At 37.3% G+C, this 19,521-nt stretch overlaps 1 protein-coding gene across 1 annotated transcript in view; it reads left to right on the top strand.

Annotated features, from left to right (window-relative positions):
* The window catches only part of Hspbap1 (HSPB1 associated protein 1), a 77,093-nt gene that overhangs the window by 12,274 nt on the left and 45,298 nt on the right, over positions 1-19,521 (top strand). The window contains exon 2 of the mRNA XM_026393963.2: positions 9,260-9,445. Coding sequence (XP_026249748.2) covers positions 9,260-9,445 — 186 coding nt within the window. The remainder of the gene's footprint in view (positions 1-9,259; positions 9,446-19,521) is intronic.

The raw sequence follows: 19,521 nt of genomic DNA, 5'->3' as shown, positions 1-19,521 counted from the left end.
ATCTACAAGGTGTGAGTGGCTCGTGATTCTGTGCCCAGCTAAGACTGCGGCACTTTTGTATTTACAGTTACAGTCAGGCTATGCCTTGATAAAGAGAAGAATACATCCTTAGTATTCTTCTTCTAGTCACTCCCAAGGAAATGTCTCATTCCAGAGTTGCAGGAACTTGAGTTTCATGTAGAGCCGACACTCTAACATAACTGGATTTACTTCTCTTCAGTTGAAAACACCATATTCTCTATGTCATTGTTCTCAATTTTAAAAGGAGGTCAGGCAGAGGAGTTTAAAGAAAACAAAAGTCCTACATAATCCTCCAAAGTAAAGAATTCTCATACTAAAGCACATGTGCAATTCATAATGTCACTGAAATATTTTATATTCAGTAATGATGAATATCAGAAAAATATGATTGAATTTTTTATGTTTTAAAAACACATAACATAAAATTTATTGTTGTCTTAGTCTGTGTTTGTTTATAAATTATAGAAATTTATTTTCTAATAGTTCTGGAGGCTGAAGAATCCAAGATCAAGGTGCCAGCAATTTTCCTTGTGGGATGAGGGCTGCTCTTTGCTTCAAAATGGCACTTTTGGCTGCATCCTCCAGTGGGAGGAATGCTGTGTCCTCACATGGTAGAAGAGGGAAGAGCAAGCTAGCCTAATGCTGTGCAAAGCCTTTTGATAAAGGCTATAATCACATGCAGGAGGAGCCTTCATGGCCTAACTACCTCTACAAGATACTACATCTTAACACTATCACTTTGGACCTCAAGTTTCAACACCTGAGTTTTGGGGGGACACAAAACATAACAGTCATCTTAACCATTTTTAACTGTGCAGTTTAGTAGTATCAAGTAGATTCACATTGTAGTGAAGGAGATGTCCAGAATGTTTTCATCTTAAATATCTGAAGCACACTATATCCATTGAAGAACTCCAACTTTTCTCCTCCCCCCAGCTGCTGTTAACTACCATTCTACTTTCAGTTTCTATCAATTTAACCACTTTTGATACCTTAGATAAGGGGAATCATAAAATACTTAACCTTTTTTCAACTCGTTTATTTTACTTAACATGATGTCTTTAAGGTTCAGCCATGTGACAAAATGTCCTTTTTAATGTTGAATAATATTTCCCCAGTATGTAAAAACATTCATCCATCAGTGGACATTAGAGTTGCTCTCACCACTTGGCTCTTTCATTAGTGCTTCTGTAAACATGGGTGTGCAAAGATCTCTTTGAGACCCAACTCTCGAATATCTTTAATGAAAAGTAAGATGAAATAACCAGTTTATTTTGAATTATGGAAAGATAGAAAAAACAAGTGTTAGATGAAAATATTTTGGTAGAAATTCTGAAGATACTTTGGAGCATTAGACACCATTCTTTCTAGTGTTAACTTAATTTAAAATATAGATAGATACACTTTTCCTTGCCTTAGGTTCAAGTTCAGTATTACTTTTGAACTTGTAAACATTATTTATGAGTTATATTTATGAGTTATTTTTTTGAAGAGAGGACAAATTTTCTGGGTTAACTGGGCAAGAGTTGGAAGTATAAGTGGATAAAATGAATCTAAAAGACTTATGAACCCTTGGTAACTCTTCAGCCTATAACTGTCCCATGTGCCCAACTTGATCCTGGTGGGGTGTTCATTCCCTCACCAAATGTGGCATTGATAGTGTTAAGTCACATTAACTTTAACACTAATACCTATGGTTATTTGGTATCAAAGGAACACCTTCTAGTCCTTGAAATTCAAAGCATTTATGACTCTTTGTCATTTTACTTAAGCATTATGTTACCTTCCAACTTAGTTTGTATTGACATTTTAAAATGGTAGTAGGAGGCTGGGAGTTGTAGCTCAGTGGGAAAGTACTTGCCTAGCATGCATATATCCGAGGTTCTTGGAGTTTGATCCCCAGCACTGGAGAAAAAAAGTTAAATTAGTGGCTACAAGATGGGAAATTACCTTTGGTGTAAGTTTTCCCATTTAGTCTGTAACACCAATACAGTTATTTTGTTAGATATGGGTCCACTGGCATGTATATATTCAGAGATAAATTATCTCACCATGCCAGGACCCAGTTTTTTTATACATGCTGTATCGCTATATGAATATTCTCAATATCATGACTCTTCTTGTCACCTTCTGAGAGTTTTTGAATATCTACAATTTTTCCATTAATTTTATATCTGACATGAGAGACAAGTTAATTTCAATTTCAGGATATTTGTCATGGGTTTATTCTATGAATTTTTGGAGAGTATTCTGGGGACTTGGTAAATGTACCTTATTCCTGTCTTAAAAGTCTAAGTCTCGGGTTCAAATCCAAGCCAGTATTAATTGACTGAATCCAGATTGCTAGCAAATTCAAAGAAATGAGGTTTCAAATTATCTTGTACTTTGTGTTAATTTTTTTTAAAACTGGTTGTAACTCAGGCTGTAATAACTGGACTGAATATGCTACATTTGGAAGAAGAAAAGACTGTTGTGCAACACCTATATCAGTAATCTGTTTTTTCAGCAATTTCAGGTCATCTAGTTAGAAATTTCTGCTTGCTGCAGAAATATAGTAGACATAACTATACTTATCCTTTAAATGCTGTTGATATTACTTCAGAATTTTTATAGCTCTTCGCAGATATTCCTGTAATGACTGGGTACATCCGGAGGCTGTTTAATTAATCTAATGTAGCCTTGCATTCTTCTTTAAATTGTAACACTTTAATTTGTTAATTTAATGACCCAGTTCATTGTTGATTAAACTATCAGAAACCAAATTAGTTTTATCTCACAACCAGTGGATTGTTTTATTTCACTGTTGGGCCTGAAATTCTGGAACATATGCTAATTTCTTATTATGGTGAACATCCTACTGCTTTGGTGTGCACAAGCTTTATAGCATTTTCATTCATTTAGCAAATGTTTGGGCCTTTAATATATATCAGTCACTAGACCAGTTTCTTTCTCAGCAAATTTTGGTTGGGGGGGGGGTCTTCTATTAAATAATCTCTGGGATATCTGAGATTTTTAGATCAAATCATTAGATACATTTTTTTTTAAATTTAACATTACGATAAAGAGAAAAATTTACTTCCTTGAAGCCATTTTGTCAAAACAAAATGTTGGGTTTTTGTAAAAGGGTAGCAAATATGCTCAAATATGAGAGCTGTTTTGAGAATATTGAAAGCCGTGTGATCTATTAAATCCGTATCTTAGAAGGACAGGTGCTTTTGATTTTCTCTGCCCTTTAAAGTATTGAAATGTTCAAAGGTTTATTATTTTACAACCATAGAGTTGAAAGAATGCTATGGTGTGTCACACAAGCCAAGGTTTATCCAGTCTAAGCCACAGAGCACTTGATAGGGAGAGTATAACTATCTTTGAAAATATCTTTGCCTAAGAAAACAAGATGTTCTTCCAGTTATGAACAAATGACGGAGTTTTGACTATCAGCAATTATTTTTTATGCAAAAGTATTCAAGAGGTCAAAGTTTGCTGGTGTTGGTGCACTGACATAAAGGTGGACATGTTTGCATTCATTTGGCCAAGATTCACAATTTTCTGAGCCTTTCTGTTGTCTCCCAAGCTGGCTAACCCTTATGTCTACTTTCCAGGTAGTATATTCCAGGATAAGTGCAAAAAAGCTGATTCAGCAACTTCCAGAAATACCTCTGTTCACTCCTATCTGCAAAGAAATCTGGAAAATCAATTTTTCAGCCATTCTCCTTGTGTAGGGTTTTGCTAGCGAGGAAGGACAGAATGGGTGTTGAGTAGGTAGGTGAATTAGTCAGCTCTTTGTTGCTGTGACTAAAATACCTGACAAGAACAACTTAGAGGAGAAAATGTTTATTTTGGCTCATGGTTTCAGTGGTTTAGTCCATGACCCATCACTCTGGGCTTGAGATGAAGCAGAACATCATGGTGGAAGGGTGTGGCAGAAGAAAGCTGCTAGCTCATGGTAGCCACGAAACCAAGAAAGAGCACACTGAGCCAAAGGACAAGATATATAATTCCCAAGGGCATCCTCCCAGTGACCTACTTCTTTGGCTACACTCCACCTCCCTATAGTTACCACCCAGTAATCTATTCAAATTATTAATCCATCTAGTGGATTAGTCCACTGGTTAGGTTACAGCTCTCACAATCTGATCATTTTACCTCTCAACATTCCTGCATTGTCTCACATGAGCTTTGGTGGGGAATCTCACATCCAAACCATAACAGTAGGCAAGAAGTAGTCTCTATAGCAAGTGCAGCGCATACCGAAACCCAGTCGCTCCCCAAAACATTCCTTTCTTTTCAGAGCACACTTGGATTATTGCCTATGAATTGATCTTAAGCTTTCTTATTTTTGCCTTTTCAGATCATCCTCTCTCTCCTGAGTTATAAGACTGAGGTTATTCCCACAGTTTTAATTCTCTAGAAGTAGGATTGTGCAGTAAGAATGACACTGGACTTGGAATCAAGGGACCTGATATCCAGTTCCAGTTCATCTGACATCTGAGCTTCCACTTCATCCTTTGGATAATAGAAATAAAATACCTTCTCTGTGTTTTATAGGCTTCTTAGAGGATCAGATGAGCATTTTGTTTTAATGTATTTAACAGTACATGGCAAACAGTTAAGCATTGTTCAGTCAAATAAATGGTAATGTAATGATGATCATGTTCAAAATCAACAGAACAAGCTGTTGCTTCTGACTTTTCTGACTTACAGCAAGTCACCAGTCTGTAATTCCACCAAGATCTTTCTTTTTACCATAGCCACTTCCCACCCCACATCTGTGGTTGAAATAGTCCTTGATATTATTCTTTTACTAATTCTCCATCTCTGCCATACTCACTGCCACCCCTTGTTTAGGACCTTATTGTCACACTTCTCCTTTGACTTACCTTAACTCTTTGAGCTAATTTTAGTCCCTGTTTGCCCTTCTCATCCCACATCTGTACACACTGCTACGTAGTTTTCATTTTTATGTTTAACAGATTCACCATGGGATTGCTATATCATAATTAAGCATTTTCCTACTTTGAGGCATGAGGTTGTTTATAGTTTTAGTTGTTACAAAGTGGTAGTAGATGTGTGTACTATATGTCAATTTGGATAGGTATATAACATACGATTAATTATTTTGTTAGAATGAATTACTATAATTTGAGTTACTGGCATTGTGAATGATTCTTTTGAGACTTTTACTTAATTTTCCTCATTGATTCTCAAAGGATGGTTCCAATTTCTGTGTCATGAACAACAAGAGCATATCATGACATATCACGAATGCAAGTATCATTCATAGTTTAGGGGATCAAAATATGCCACTTGGACATAGTGATTATTTTGGGTTAAAGACACTTGAAGAACAGCAGATGCAGGAAAAGGGTTCTTTGACTTTCATTTTTCTCCCAAAAGCAGGAGAAAAAAATTCCTATGGGAAAGGTACCCTCCTATGCCAGGAAAAAGGAAGTCATTTTTAAAACCAACCTTACGGGCTCAAGGCTGAGAGAAATCTGTGCAATCAGACTTTGTTAAACTAACCCTTATGTCCCTTGTCACTTTTCTTCATTTAACTGCCCTGGCCCAAGCCCCTTTTTCTTGTCATGCTTTCCTAGTTTAATACCTTGTCCAACGTGGTATCTAAGCATTTATGATCCAGCTGCTTCTGGGGTGGTCTTCGTTTCTCTTGTGAGGGCTCCCATAGACATGTAAAAGTACACTTTTCTCCTATTAACCTGTTTTATGCCAGTCCCTGCCAGACATCCTTAGGATGGGGAGAAGTTTTGCCTTCCCCTCAATAGTTTAACAAAACTTTAAAAATATATAATAAAAGGTGTAACTTGTCCATTTTTATCCACATGGAATCCTGGCACTAAGAAGATGGGGTGTATTGCAGTCTGGGTAGCTATGTACTTTACGTTGACAGGTATAGATTAATACCTTGAAATAAAGTTATCACACACATCAAAGTAAAAAAAATTAAAACCAACCATCTTTAAGGTCAAGACAAAATTTAATTTCTAGTCACATCATATTGTCCTTTATGGGACTTTTCAACATGTAAATGTCACAGAAACCTGGGGCTTTCACATTAAAGATCTCAAGGGGCCTTCTTCATCTTCACTTTTCATTTCCTTTAAAAAACGAGCCTTACATTTAGACAGGCACAAATTACTCAAGTTCTTCCATGAGTCCTTCCCTAATCCTCTTCCTTTATCAGTTTATAAGAAGGTTGGGTGGGGAAGGCATTTAGATTATTTATGAGATCTTTGGAATTTTTTGAATTAGGTATAAGTACAGATGAAATAACCAAAATAGAAGGTTGCTAAATAACCAAAATAGAAAGTTCCTGATTGTTATTGAGAACCGTAAGTATATGTTTGAGGGTCAGAGTATGAAGCTATTTTTAACCTACCTCCCAAAGTTTCCATCTTAAGATGTCTTTAAAGAGAAACTTTCTGGCTAGGGAGGTAGTAGAAATTTGTCTGTAGTAGAAAATTGTCCTAGTATGGGCAAGGCCCTAGATCCAGTCTTAAGAACTGAGAGAGAGAGAGAAAGAAAGACACTTTCTGGTTCTTTTATCTAAAGAATACTAATCTTTACTATCCTACCTAGGATTAATATTCTGTTCTGTGAAACTTAAGTATTCAGTAAGTCAGTTTTGGTTTATACGTATACCCAGTACTGTTTATGGATGCATTGAAACCAAGAATTACTATGGGTTGCCATTTTAGCACATCTTTTATTCTTAAAACTTCAGTGAAAAAAAATCCTCTCTTCTTCCAGATTGACTGCTGTATTAGTTTTGTCTTTTTTTTTTTCCGCATTTAACATGTGATAGAGCAAATAGAATTATGGCTGACTCTAGAAACTCTGGTTATTTCAGAGTAGTTCCCATCAGCATTTCTTTTTCCTTTTTTTTAATATTTATTTTTTAGTTGTAGTTGGACACAATACCTTTATTTTATTTATTTTTATGTGGTGCTGAGGATTGAACCCAGGGCCTTGCACATGCTAGGCAAGCGTTCCACTGCTGAGCCACAACCCCAGGCCCTCCCATCAGCATTTCTTACTTTCTTTTTTTTAATTTATTCTAATTAGCTATATATGACAGGAGAATGCAATTCAATTCATATTACATAAAATAGAGCACAATTTTTCATGTCTCTGGTTGAATACAAAGTAAAATCATACCATTCGTGTTTTCATACATGTATTTAGGTAATGATGTCTGTCTCATTCCACTGTCTTTCCTACCCCCATGCCCTCTCCATTGCCCTCCCTCCCCTTTGCCCTATCTAAAGTTCATCTATTCCTCTCATGCTCTGCACAACCCCCCCATCTCCATTATGAATCAGCCTCCTTATATCAGAGAAGATATTTGGCATTTGGTTTTTTGGGATTGGCTTACTTCACTTAGCATTATATTCTCTAACTCCATCTATTTACTGCAAATGCCATGATTTTATTCTCTTTTAAAGCTGAGTAATATTCCATTATGTATATATACACCACATTTTCTTTATACATTCATCTACTGAAGGGTATCTAGGTTGGATCCACAATGACATTCCTCATCAAAATAGAAAAAGCAGTCATGAAATTCATCTGGAAAAATAAGAGACCCAGAATAGCTAAAGCTATCCTTAGCAAGAAGATTGAAGCAGGTGGCATCACTATACCAGACCTTAAACTATACTACAGAGCTATAGTAACAAAAAACAGCATAGTATTGGCACCAAAATATACTTGTAGACCAACGGTACAGAATAGAGGACAAAGAGACATAAATAATCATGTTAAACATAGGTGCCAAAAACATATATTGGAGAAAAGATAGCCTCTTTAACAAATGGTGCTGGGAAAACTGGAAATCCATATGCAACAACTCATAGTGGTCAAGATCTGGGAATTAAACCAGAGACCCTGCACCTAATAGAAGAAAAAGTAGGCTCCTCTAATGCAAGAATTAAAATCAAGAATAAATAAATGAGATGGATTCATACTAAAAAGCTTCTCAGCAAAAGAAACAATCAATGAGGTGACTAGAGAGCCTACATTTTGGGAGCAAATTTTTACCACACGCACATCAGATAGAGCATTAATCTCCAGGATATATAAAGAACTCAAAAATCTTAACACCAAGAAAAAAATCAAATAATTCAGCCAATAAATGGGCCAAGGAACTGAACAGACACGTCTCAGAAGAAGAAATACAATTGATCAACAAATATATGAAAAAATGTTCAACATCTCTAGCAATTAGAGGAATGCAAATCAAACTACTCTAAGATTTCAACTCACTCCAGTCAGAATGGCAGTTATTAAGACTACAAACATAAGTATTGGTGAGGATGTGGGGAAAAGGGCCCGCTCTTACGTTGCTGGTGGGACTGCAAATTGGTGCAACCAATCTGGAAAGCAATATGGAGATTCCTTGGAAAACTGGGAATGGAACCACCATTTGACCCAGCTATCCCACACCTCGGTTTATACCCACAGGACTTAAAAACAGCATATTATAGGGACACAGCCACATTAATGTTTATAGCAGCACAGTTTAGATTAGTTAACTTGTGTATCCAACCATTTCTTACTTTTTTACATAATTCTCAAATTATAAAACAATTTTTCTTTCTGCATTGGCGGAGCTTGAACCCTTGTGTATACTAGGCAAGTGTTCCACCACTGAGCCACTTCCCAGCTGTAGTCGCAATGTTTTCTAAAAATTGTCATCTTCTAAAATATAAAACAGTTGGAAAGCCTTTTGTTTGAATACCAAAGTTTCATATTTGACATGGAGAATGGTAAATATTTACCATATTAAAACATTCAAAATTTAATATGAAAGAAATCATTTAAGAATTTTATGATCCTTTGAGGTCAAGTATATATGTATGTAGTGATAGATGAACTGTAAGTACAGTGTAATTTTGTTGTTGTTGTTGTTACTAGGGATTGAACTCAGGAGCACTCAACCACTGAGCCCATCCTCAGCCCTATTTTGTATTTTATTTAGAGACAGGGTCTCGCTGAGTTGCTTAGTGCCTCCCCTGATGCTGAGGCTGGCTTTGAACTCTATCCTTCTGTCTCAGCCTCCTAAGCGGCTGGGATTTTAGGCATGAACCATTGCACCTGTCAGTATGATATAATTTACATAGAAAGATTTGCTAGCACAGAAACGTCATTAGCTATTTTTTCTGCCTGTGATATGAAATGACTTTATGGTTATCTGTTGCTCTATTCATTTCTGCTCTAGGTCAACATGTCAAACCTTTTACCCCAGAGAAAGCAAAAGAAATTATAATGTCTCTACAACAGCCTGCAATCTTCTGTAACATGGTTTTTGATTGGCCAGCACGACACTGGACTGCTAAACACCTTTCTGAGGTCCTTCACGGCAAACAGATACGATTCAGAATGGGAATGAAAAACACAGACACAGGTAAACCTGGTAATCATCATAGTGATAATGCCTCTTCAGTAGCTCTTGTACACCCTCCATTGGTTTCCTTATCTTTAGAGAATCCTTTATTTCTGATCTGCTTTTTGACCATTTATTGTAAAGATAGGAAAATTTTATTGGAATACTTTGACTTGAGGCAGATTTTCTTGTGTTTTCGGTTTTTAGACTAAGCAATATAGTTTAAACTCCCATACAAAATGATAATGTTTGTTCACGTATTGTAATGTAAGTTGCTAGGCATTCTTGTGGTTCCTTGAATGTAGTAGTTATTTAATAATTATTTGTTACTATGCTATTATTTATCTTCCCATGTAACTGAGAAAGAGCAACACTGCAAAATAATACAATAGCATGATGTAATAATACAATACCAGTGCTACAGTGTAATAATCAATAATACAATCTAATAGTCCCTTCTACTTTAGACTCACAGAGAACATGTCCTTCAGGCTATAGTGCTTAGTCTTGCTCCTAATTGTATCTACTGCTTTATCAGCTGCCTGGCCTGTATTGCACTACACAAAAATGAAAAACATGCAGTGTTGTTTCTGTGTGTATGTATGTGGGCTGGGGATTGAACTCCAGGCCTTATGCATGCTAGGCAAACGCTCTGCCACTGAGCTATACCTCCATGCTCACTCCATTTTTGAGGTGAAGTCTATTGGTCAGGCTGGTCTTGAACTCCTCAGCTCAAGTATCCTCCCGCCTCAGCCTCATGCATAGCTGGGACTTTAGTTGAGCATCACTATGCAAGCTAGTTTTTTATTCTCTTGAGCAGTTTGATTTTGCCTGCTCCCGTTACTTGCCTGAAGACTTCTAACATTCCTTTCCCCCTCTTTCATCAGGTTAAGCAGCTACTATTAACTGTAAAATTAAATTTAGTATGAAGGAACAGTGCTATTTCTAGTCTAAAGGAGTCCATAACCATTGTCTGGTGTTTTAATTTGTATTTCAAGTTTTGTAGTCAATTTGGGGGTTTTTTGTTTTTTGTTTTTTGGGTTTTTTTTTCTTTTAGGATCGAATCGTGGACCTCACATGATTCTCCACTGAGCCATACCCCCACCATAGAAATTCAGTTTTTAAGCATTGCAGTGAAGAGGGACTGGGGACGTAGCTCAATTGGCAGATTGCTTGCCTTGCAAGCACGAGGCCCTGGGTTCAATCCCCACCACCACCAAAAAAAAAAAAAAGGAATTGCAGTGAAGTGACTCATGATCTATCTGTTAATAGTTCAAGAGGAACTAGAAAATTCCCCATTTTCTCTTTCAGCAGTTCCACATTTTTCTCTCATGTTGACCTTCTAGCATATCTTGTGAAATTAATTAGTTTTTGGTGTCTGGAGTCCTCTTGAATTTCTGATAGATAGAGCAGGATTGTTATACCTGGAACTCTTTGGCATCTCATTCCAGTCACAGACTGAACTCTTTATTGTATTTTAAAATTAAATACTAGACTAGCATCTATAACATAAAATGAGATCATGCCTTTTCCTTCTTGATTTTAGTGAAATATATCTGCCACTCCTTGAAGCATCTTTTAGATACTAATTTGGAGAGAAATGGAAATTGTCATTTTTTCACATTCTGATTACACCCCAGACACATCATCCCTACTACTAGTAGCTGACATTTGTTGAGAGCTATCACCTCAGGTTTGTTCTAAGTGCTTTATGCATATCCACTCTCTTAATCTGTTCATACTTCCTAGAATTGTACTACCATTATCCCATTTTATAGATGAGACGTAGTAATTTGATATGTTCAAGTTAATACTAAAGCATAAAAGAAAACGTAAAATATCTCTGTAATTGTAAGAAACTATACTGAGTTCTTAGTAAAGATGATTAGGTCTTTTTAAAAATTCAGGTAAAGTTTGCATTTCAGACATTTAATAGTATGCAGTTCAGTAGCTATTAGTATATTCACAGTGTTGTACAATTTGTTAGTATATTCTCATTGTTGTCTAATTTCAGAACATTTCACTATCCCATGAAGAAGTAAGTACCCCTTAAGCAGCCACTTCATTTTGTCCTACCCTATCCCTGCAACCACTAGTCTACTTTCTATGAATGTACCTATTCTGGATATATCATAAAAATGGAATCAGACATGATTTGGCCTTTTGTGTCTGGTTTCCTCTACTTAAGCATGTTTTTAAGGTTCGTCCATGTACTAATACAAGCTGAATGTCCCTAGTCTGTAAATCTGAAATGATCCCAAATTCAAACTTTTCAAGTGTTAAAATTATGCTACAAGTAGAAATTCCATACCTGACCTCATATGACAGATCATAGTCAAAACGAAGGTGCACCAATAGATGTGTAAAATTCCCTTCTCTCTATTAACACACACACACACACACACACACACACACGCAGGCGCACACACACACACACACACACACATACATTTACGTATGTGCCAGTACTCCAGAATCTGAAACCTGAAGCACTTCTGGTCTCAAGCATTTCAGATAAAAGATGCTTAACTTGTGTGCATCAGTACTTCTTTTAGTTGCTGAATAATACTCTGTTATTTGAATATACGTAATTTTTTTTAATCTACTCATCGGTTCGGTTGTTGGACATTTGGTTCTTTCCACTTTGGGGCAATTATGACTAATGCTACTATGTACATTTGTGAACAGATTTTTGTGTGGATATATGTTTTCATTTCTTGAGAATAGGTACCTAGGAGCAGAATTGCTAAGTCATACAGTAAATATGTTTAACATTTTGAGGAATTGCCAAACAGTTTTCCTTAGTGGTTGTACCTGTGATATACTAAAGTTCCAATTTCCTGTAGCCTTGTCAACACTTCATTTTTGAAAACTGTAGCCATCCTAGTACAGTGAAGTGTTATCTTAGTGTGATTCTGATTCACATTTTCCTTATTATCAGTATCGTTGAGCATCTTTTCATGTATATATTGGCTAATAGAAATGTCCATTCAAACCTTGACTTATTTCTAATTGGGGTTTTTGTTTTTTTATTATTGAATTAGAGTTCTTAAATATCCTAGGTATAAGGTTCTTATCAAATATATGACTTGCACATGTTTTGTCCCATTCAGGGCATGGTCCTGATAATTTGTTCTTTTTAAAATCACTACTGAATAAATAAATGTAATACTACCACAGGCAGTATAGAATAATAGTATGAGAGAGCCACTAGAGTCAGCCTGCATGAGTTTAAATTTTGGTTTACTGTGGGACCTGAGCAAGTCAATTAACTTCTCTGAATGTTAGAAATATTTTTAAGAGGGCTGGGCATGGTGGTACACACCTGTAATCCCAGCAGCTTGGGAGACTGAGGCAGGAGGATCAAAAGTTTAAAGACAGCCCCAGCAATTTAGTGAGGCCCTAAGCAACTAAGTGAGACCCTGTCTCCAAATAAAATACAAAAAGGGCTGGGGATGTGGCTCAGTGGTTAAGCGCCTCTGGGTTCAATTCCCAGTACTAAAAAGAAAAAAAAAATATTTTCAAGAGTAAGTGATTTCATATGCCTAGAACATTTGGAATAGTATCTAGCTTATTGTTAGTGTTCATGAAATGTTATTTTAAAATATAAAAATAAAAGTATGACTTCTTTAGGGCTGGGGCTGTAGTTCAGTGGTAGAGCACCTGCCTCCACATTGTAAGGCACTGGGTTCGGTCCTCAGTACCACATAAAAATAAATAAATTTTTTTTAAAAAAGTATGACTTCTTTAATGTAGAACAGACAAAAATTGAAAAATCCCAAGAACCTTAAAAACACCTGAACTACTACCTAGAGGTAGATAGTCTTTGGTTACAGTTTAATGTTCATCAACATGGGCCTTTTTGTATTCAAAAAATGAATTATTTTTCACACCTGCTTTTCTTTTTAGTTAACATATTCTGAGCAGCTACTCTTGTCATTAAATGTGACTTTTAAATGGCTACCTAGTCCATTCTATGGTAGTATGATAATTTTTTTAAAAATTCTATTTGGGTTATTTATATTTCTTACAAGCTTTAAATTTGTAAATACTGCTGTAGGGAACATCTTTGCAAACAAATCTTGTCCAAGTTCCTGGTTATTTCCCTTAAGAGAGATTCCTAGAAGGAGAATTACTGGTTCAGAGGATATGAATGAAAATTATCATCAGCAGCAGCACTATCTGAAGTTTCTTACACCAGAACCTCTGAGTCATTCTGAGTGCCCTGTCATTCTGGTGGCTCGTGACTCACATTCTGAACATCTGGCAGCACCTGCTTCCCTCTCTCTCCATGGCTAGCCCATAGTCATCGTTATCCTGCTGTCTCTCCAACCATGGCTAAGAAGCCTCTTCCCTAGTCCAGTTTCTCCATCCATCTCCATGTCTTACCCTTCCCAGGCCATTCCTCATGCTATAATCAGGAACAATTTTTAAATAAACAAATCTAATATTATAATTCTACTTAAAGCCCTTTAATGATTTTCCTTACCCTTAGGCTAAAGATCCAAGTTGTTTATTGTGGTGTAGAAGGCCCAGCGTTGCTGAGAGCCACAGCCGAGTCTGTATGGCCCCTGGCATTTTGCCAACAGTATTGATTGACAGGCAAGGCGTTAATATCCGCCTCTGCCGCTACTTTTGAGTTCTAGCACTAATTTTGAGTTCTCGCGCTATTTTTAGTTCTCACGGGGATTCCCCGGGAGTTCCCATTGGTTGGCGAAGTGCAGGAGGAGGGTTTTCCCGGAGAGATATTTCCGGCTGGGGGTTCCTGGAGGAGCCTCGTGGCTTTTTCGGGAGGATTCCCCGGGAGCGTGTGTGAGGTTTCTTTCTTGCAGTAAAAAAATAAAGTCTGTTCTTGCTTCAGTGGCTTGTGATTTGTGCCCAGCCAGACTGCGGCATTTGGCGGCCCGGACGGGGAACGTCTGAAGCTTCGGGGTAAGTGAAATTGCTTGCCCCTAAGGGAAGGCAAGAGAATGGGTGACCATTTTAAAAAACAATATGTTCTTGCTTTGATTTGTTTTGGTTTTGTTTCAAGCTGCCTATCCCTAGAATTTTCTCAGGCAGACTGGGAAAAATGGTTGGCTCAAGGTTTGAAGTTGTTTGCCCCTGAGGAAGAGATAGAAATAGACCACAAATGCACATGTCCAGAAAATAGGAAAATTGATACAACGATTTTTTGTTCCATTTTTGTTTCATTCTGTTTCGGTCTTGTTTTGTGTTATCTTTTTGGGTTGCGTTATCTTTGTAACAGATTAGAAATTAGTAAAAAACAAACTGAAAGAGTGTTAAATAAATTGTTAGAGGTTCAAACCATGGAGAAAGACAATTTAGATCAAGCAAAAGAGAAGGTCTCTCAAGCTAGTCAGACAGAGGAAGAAAATTTAAAGGAAGAAAGCTTAGAGGAGAAACAGCTATCAGGGGGGAAGCAACAACAGGAGGCTGCTACTAACACCGATCTATCACCAGAGGGCGTAATTCAGCCAACAGCTCCACCTATGGAGATAGCTGAGCGGCCCTCAACCCCCGTAGTTGATAGATGGGATCCTGAGACAGGACCTCAAAGATTAGCATGCCCTGTACTTGAGCAGGCAGGAGGGCAGCGAATTCACCGTGAGTTAGAGTTCAAAACAGTGAAGCAATTAAAGGAGGCTGTAACAACCTATGGTCCTCATGCACCCTTCACTGTAAGCATGGTCGAATCCATTACTAACTTGGACATGACTCCAGCAGATTGGGCTAGCATGTGTAGATCTGTGCTAAATGGAGGACAATATTTGTTATGGAAGGTTGCCAATGAGGAATTTTGCAGGGAGACAGCTAGACGAAATGCAGCAGCCGGTTACCCTCAAAGAAGTCTAGAGATGTTGCTAGGAAAAGGACCTTATGAGGGTCAGCGGCAACAAATTCAATATGATCCTGCTGTATATGCACAGATTGCTGCAGACGCAGTTAGGGCATGGAAGACTTTACAAGGACAGGGAGATTTACAAGGTCAGCTATCTAAGGTAATACAGAGACCTAATGAACCTTACGCTGACTTTGTAGATAGGCTTATTCAAACAGCCACCAAAATTTTTGGTGACACAGAACAAGCAATGCCATTTATAAAACAACTGGCTTATGACCAAGCAAATCGTTGCTGCAGAGAGGTCATTAGACCATGGAGACATGAAGATTTAAACACATATATTAAATTATGTAGAGACATTAATGAACAAGGACAAGTCTTGGCAGCAGTACAACAGGCTTTAGATGCCAGGCCAAAAACATGCTACAATTGTGAACAAACAGGACATTTTAAAAGGAGTTGCCCCATAGGAGGAAGGTATAACAAAGTTAGGTATCAAAGGAATAGAACACCAGATATTTGCCCACGATGCCGTAGAGGGAGACACTGGGCTAATGAATGCCGTTCTCAAACCACCATAGAGGGTACTCCATTATCAAAAAATGGACAAGGACCAGGTGGTTACCCACGATATCGTGGAGAAAGGCATCAGGCTCCATTGCCAAAAAACGGACAGGGGGGCCCAATGCTCCGGGGCCCACGACCACAAATGTACGGGGCACTGGAGGAACCCAGAAAAACCACGGAGGAACCCAGCAACCCCATCAGGGTAGTACCCAGGACACATTATCCATCAGATCTCTCATCAGACGAACCAGAGGGAGCGCAGGGTTGGACATCTGCGCCTCCGCCAGAGCAGTACTAACTCCAGAGATGGGAGTTCAAATCATTCCCACAGGAGTAAAAGGACCTCTTCCCCAAGGAACAGTAGGCTTATTGTTAGGACGCAGTTCTTCTACGCTAAAAGGACTTATGATAAGTCCCGGGGTAATTGATCCCGATTATGAAGGTGAAATAAAAATTATAGCTAGTTCTCCAAAGGGTATATCAGTAATTTCACCAGGAGATAGAATAGCACAGTTATTAATAATATCCAGCCTACATGATAAATTTTCCAGTACTACTATGGAAAGAGGTTCCAGGGGTTTAGGCTCCACAGGTGTAGATTGGGCTATGCTGTCTTTGAATTTAGATTCTCGCCCAATGCTAAAACTAAATATTCAAGGACATGAATTTAATGGGCTACTGGATACAGGTGCAGACCTTAGCATCATCTCTCGTCAAGAATGGCCAAAACATTGGCCATTACAACAAGCCACTCAAACGCTTCGAGGCCTAGGAGTGGCAACTAATCCCCATAGAAGTGCAATGGTCTTAGATTGGAAGGATCCTGAAGGATGTGAAGGAACTATACAGCCATATGTATTGGATCATCTTCCCGTAAATTTATGGGGACGAGATGTCTTAGATCAATTAGGTTTGACATTAACAAATAATATCAATCAAAATGCACCCACTATTATGGCTAGACAAGGTTTTAGGAAAGGAAAAAGATTAGAAAAACAAGAACAAGGTATAGCAGCACCAATACAAATAGATCAAAGAATAAATAGACATGGACTGGGTTTTCAGAAGGGGTCACTGAGGCAATAAAAATCACTTGGAAATCAGATAGACCGGTATGGGTTTCTCAGTGGCCCCTGACTAAAGAAAAGATACAAGCAGCCCATGACCTGGTCAAACAACAATTAGCAGAGGGACATATACAACCTTCTGTATCTCCCTATAATACTCCCATTTTTGTCATTAAAAAGAAATCTGGTAAATGGAGATTATTACAAGATTTAAGAGCCATTAATAATGAGATGGTTATTATGGGACCTGCTCAATCAGGGATTCCTCAATTGTCTGCTTTACCAAAAACCTGGTATGTTTTAGCTATAGATATTAAAGATTGTTTCTTTTCAATTCCAATTCATCCTGAGGATAGTCCACATTTTGCATTTACTATCCCTGCACTGAATCATGAAGGTCCTGATCAGAGATATGAATGGAAAGTGCTCCCTCAAGGGATGGCTAACAGCCCAACTATGTGTCAAATTTATGTTAATAAAGCAATCCAGCCACTTAGAAATCAAAATCCTGAACTACAAATATTTCACTATATGGATGATGTATTGTTAGCACACAAAGATAAAAACACATTGTTGGAATGTTATGCCACACTTACAAATTTGTTAAAAAATTATAATCTAGAGATAGCAATAGATAAAGTACAATTAAATTTTCCAATTAATTATTTAGGAGTTCTATTATCCTCAACCATGGTCCGTCCACCTAAAATTCAAATACGAGTAGATCAACTCAAATCGCTTAATGACTTTCAAAAGTTGTTGGGAGATATAAATTGGATAAGGCCTTATCTAGGCATACCAACAGGAGAGTTGGGACCTTTATTTGATATCCTAAAAGGTCCATCAGATCCAAATTCACCCCGCATATTAACTCCTGAAGCAAGAAAGGCATTAAAAATTATTGAAACATATATGGAAAATATGCATTTGGACAGAATTGATATAAGTTTGCCTTTATTATTTATTGTAATACCAACAAAAAATATTCCTACAGGAGTATTTTGGCAGGAAGGTCCATTATTGTGGATACATTTATCTTACTCTCCTAACACTATTCTTACTAGGTATCCTGAGGCTGTAGGACAATTAATACTGAAAGGAATAAAAGCAGCAAAGGGAGTGTTTGGAATTTCTCCCAATAAAATTATTACTCCATATACTATGGAGCAAATTGATGAGTTAGCTAATGAGTTAAATACATGGGCAATAATCATGTGTAAATCAAATGTTTCATTTGATAATCATTTACCATCTAATCCTTTGTTGTCTTTTTGGTCTAAGCATCCTGTAGTTTTTCCTAAAATGACAAGAAAAACACCTATCGTGAATGCTCCAAATATATTCACTGATGGGTCTAATAATGGTACAGCAGCAGTAGTTACCCCTGATCAAACTTTTACATTTTTAGTTCCCAAACAATCAGCTCAAAAGGTAGAGCTCAATGCAGTTTTACAAGCTTTTGTAATGTTCAAAGATTCTGTATTTAATTTATTTTCTGATAGTCAGTATATAGTTAATGCTATAATATCCCTTGAAGATGCTGGTAGGATTTCCCCTTCCTCTACTGTTTTCTCTTTGTTTTCCACTATACAAAGTCTAATCTGGGATAGAAAAGATCCATTCTTTATAGGACATATCAGGGCACATACAGGATTGCCTGGAGCCCTTAGTTTGGGCAATGATTTAGCAGATAAAACTACACATGATATACATATTTTTTCTACTGTAGAAGAAGCTACAAATTTTCATAAAAGGTTTCATGTTAATGCTAATACTTTACAAAAGTGTTTTAAAATAACTAAGGAACAAGCCAGGCATATAATAAAACAATGTCAAAATTGTGTGACCTTTTTACCACAAGTTAATCTTGGAGTCAATCCTAGAGGACTGATACCTAACCATATTTGGCAGATGGACGTCACACACTTGCCAGAATTTGGAAAATTAAAATATTTACATGTTACAGTTGATACTTCTTCCGGATTTTTGATGGGCTCCCTTCATGCCGGAGAAAAAACTAAAGATGTTATAGCTCATTGCTTACAAAATTTTGCCACTGTGGGTGTTCCTAAACAGTTAAAAACTGATAATGGTCCTGGTTACACTTCTAACTCTTTTAAACAATTTTGCTCATCTTTTGGTATTACTCATATAACAGGAATCCCATACAATCCACAGGGACAAGGCATAGTTGAAAGAGCTCATCAAACTATTAAAACTTACTTATTAAAGCAAAAAGAGGGAATTGGAAAGGGGTATATATCCCCCAAAGATAAACTTAAAATAACCCTTTTTACTCTAAACTTTCTAAATTTGGATTCATCAGGACTTAGTGCTGCGGAAAGACATATGTATCCGAAAAATGTACATAAGCCTAAGGTACTTTGGAAAGATATTCTAACAGGACAATGGAAAGGTCCCGACCCAGTTATTGTCTGGAGTCGGGGTTCCGTTTGTGTGTTCCCACAGGGAGAACAGCAGCCGATTTGGATTCCAGAGAGGTTAACCAAAACAATTTCTACAGAAAAAGAAGATGATTTGACTGAAATCCATAACAGCTGATATCCAGAGCTCCAGCTTGGCTATTCTTACATCTGCGACAGTGATTAACCACGGTG

The sequence above is a fragment of the Urocitellus parryii genome, chromosome 2 (genome assembly GCF_045843805.1).
Source record: "Urocitellus parryii isolate mUroPar1 chromosome 2, mUroPar1.hap1, whole genome shotgun sequence".
In the NCBI taxonomy this organism is placed as follows: domain Eukaryota; kingdom Metazoa; phylum Chordata; class Mammalia; order Rodentia; family Sciuridae; genus Urocitellus; species Urocitellus parryii.
This window is presented reverse-complemented; position numbering and strand designations above follow the sequence as displayed.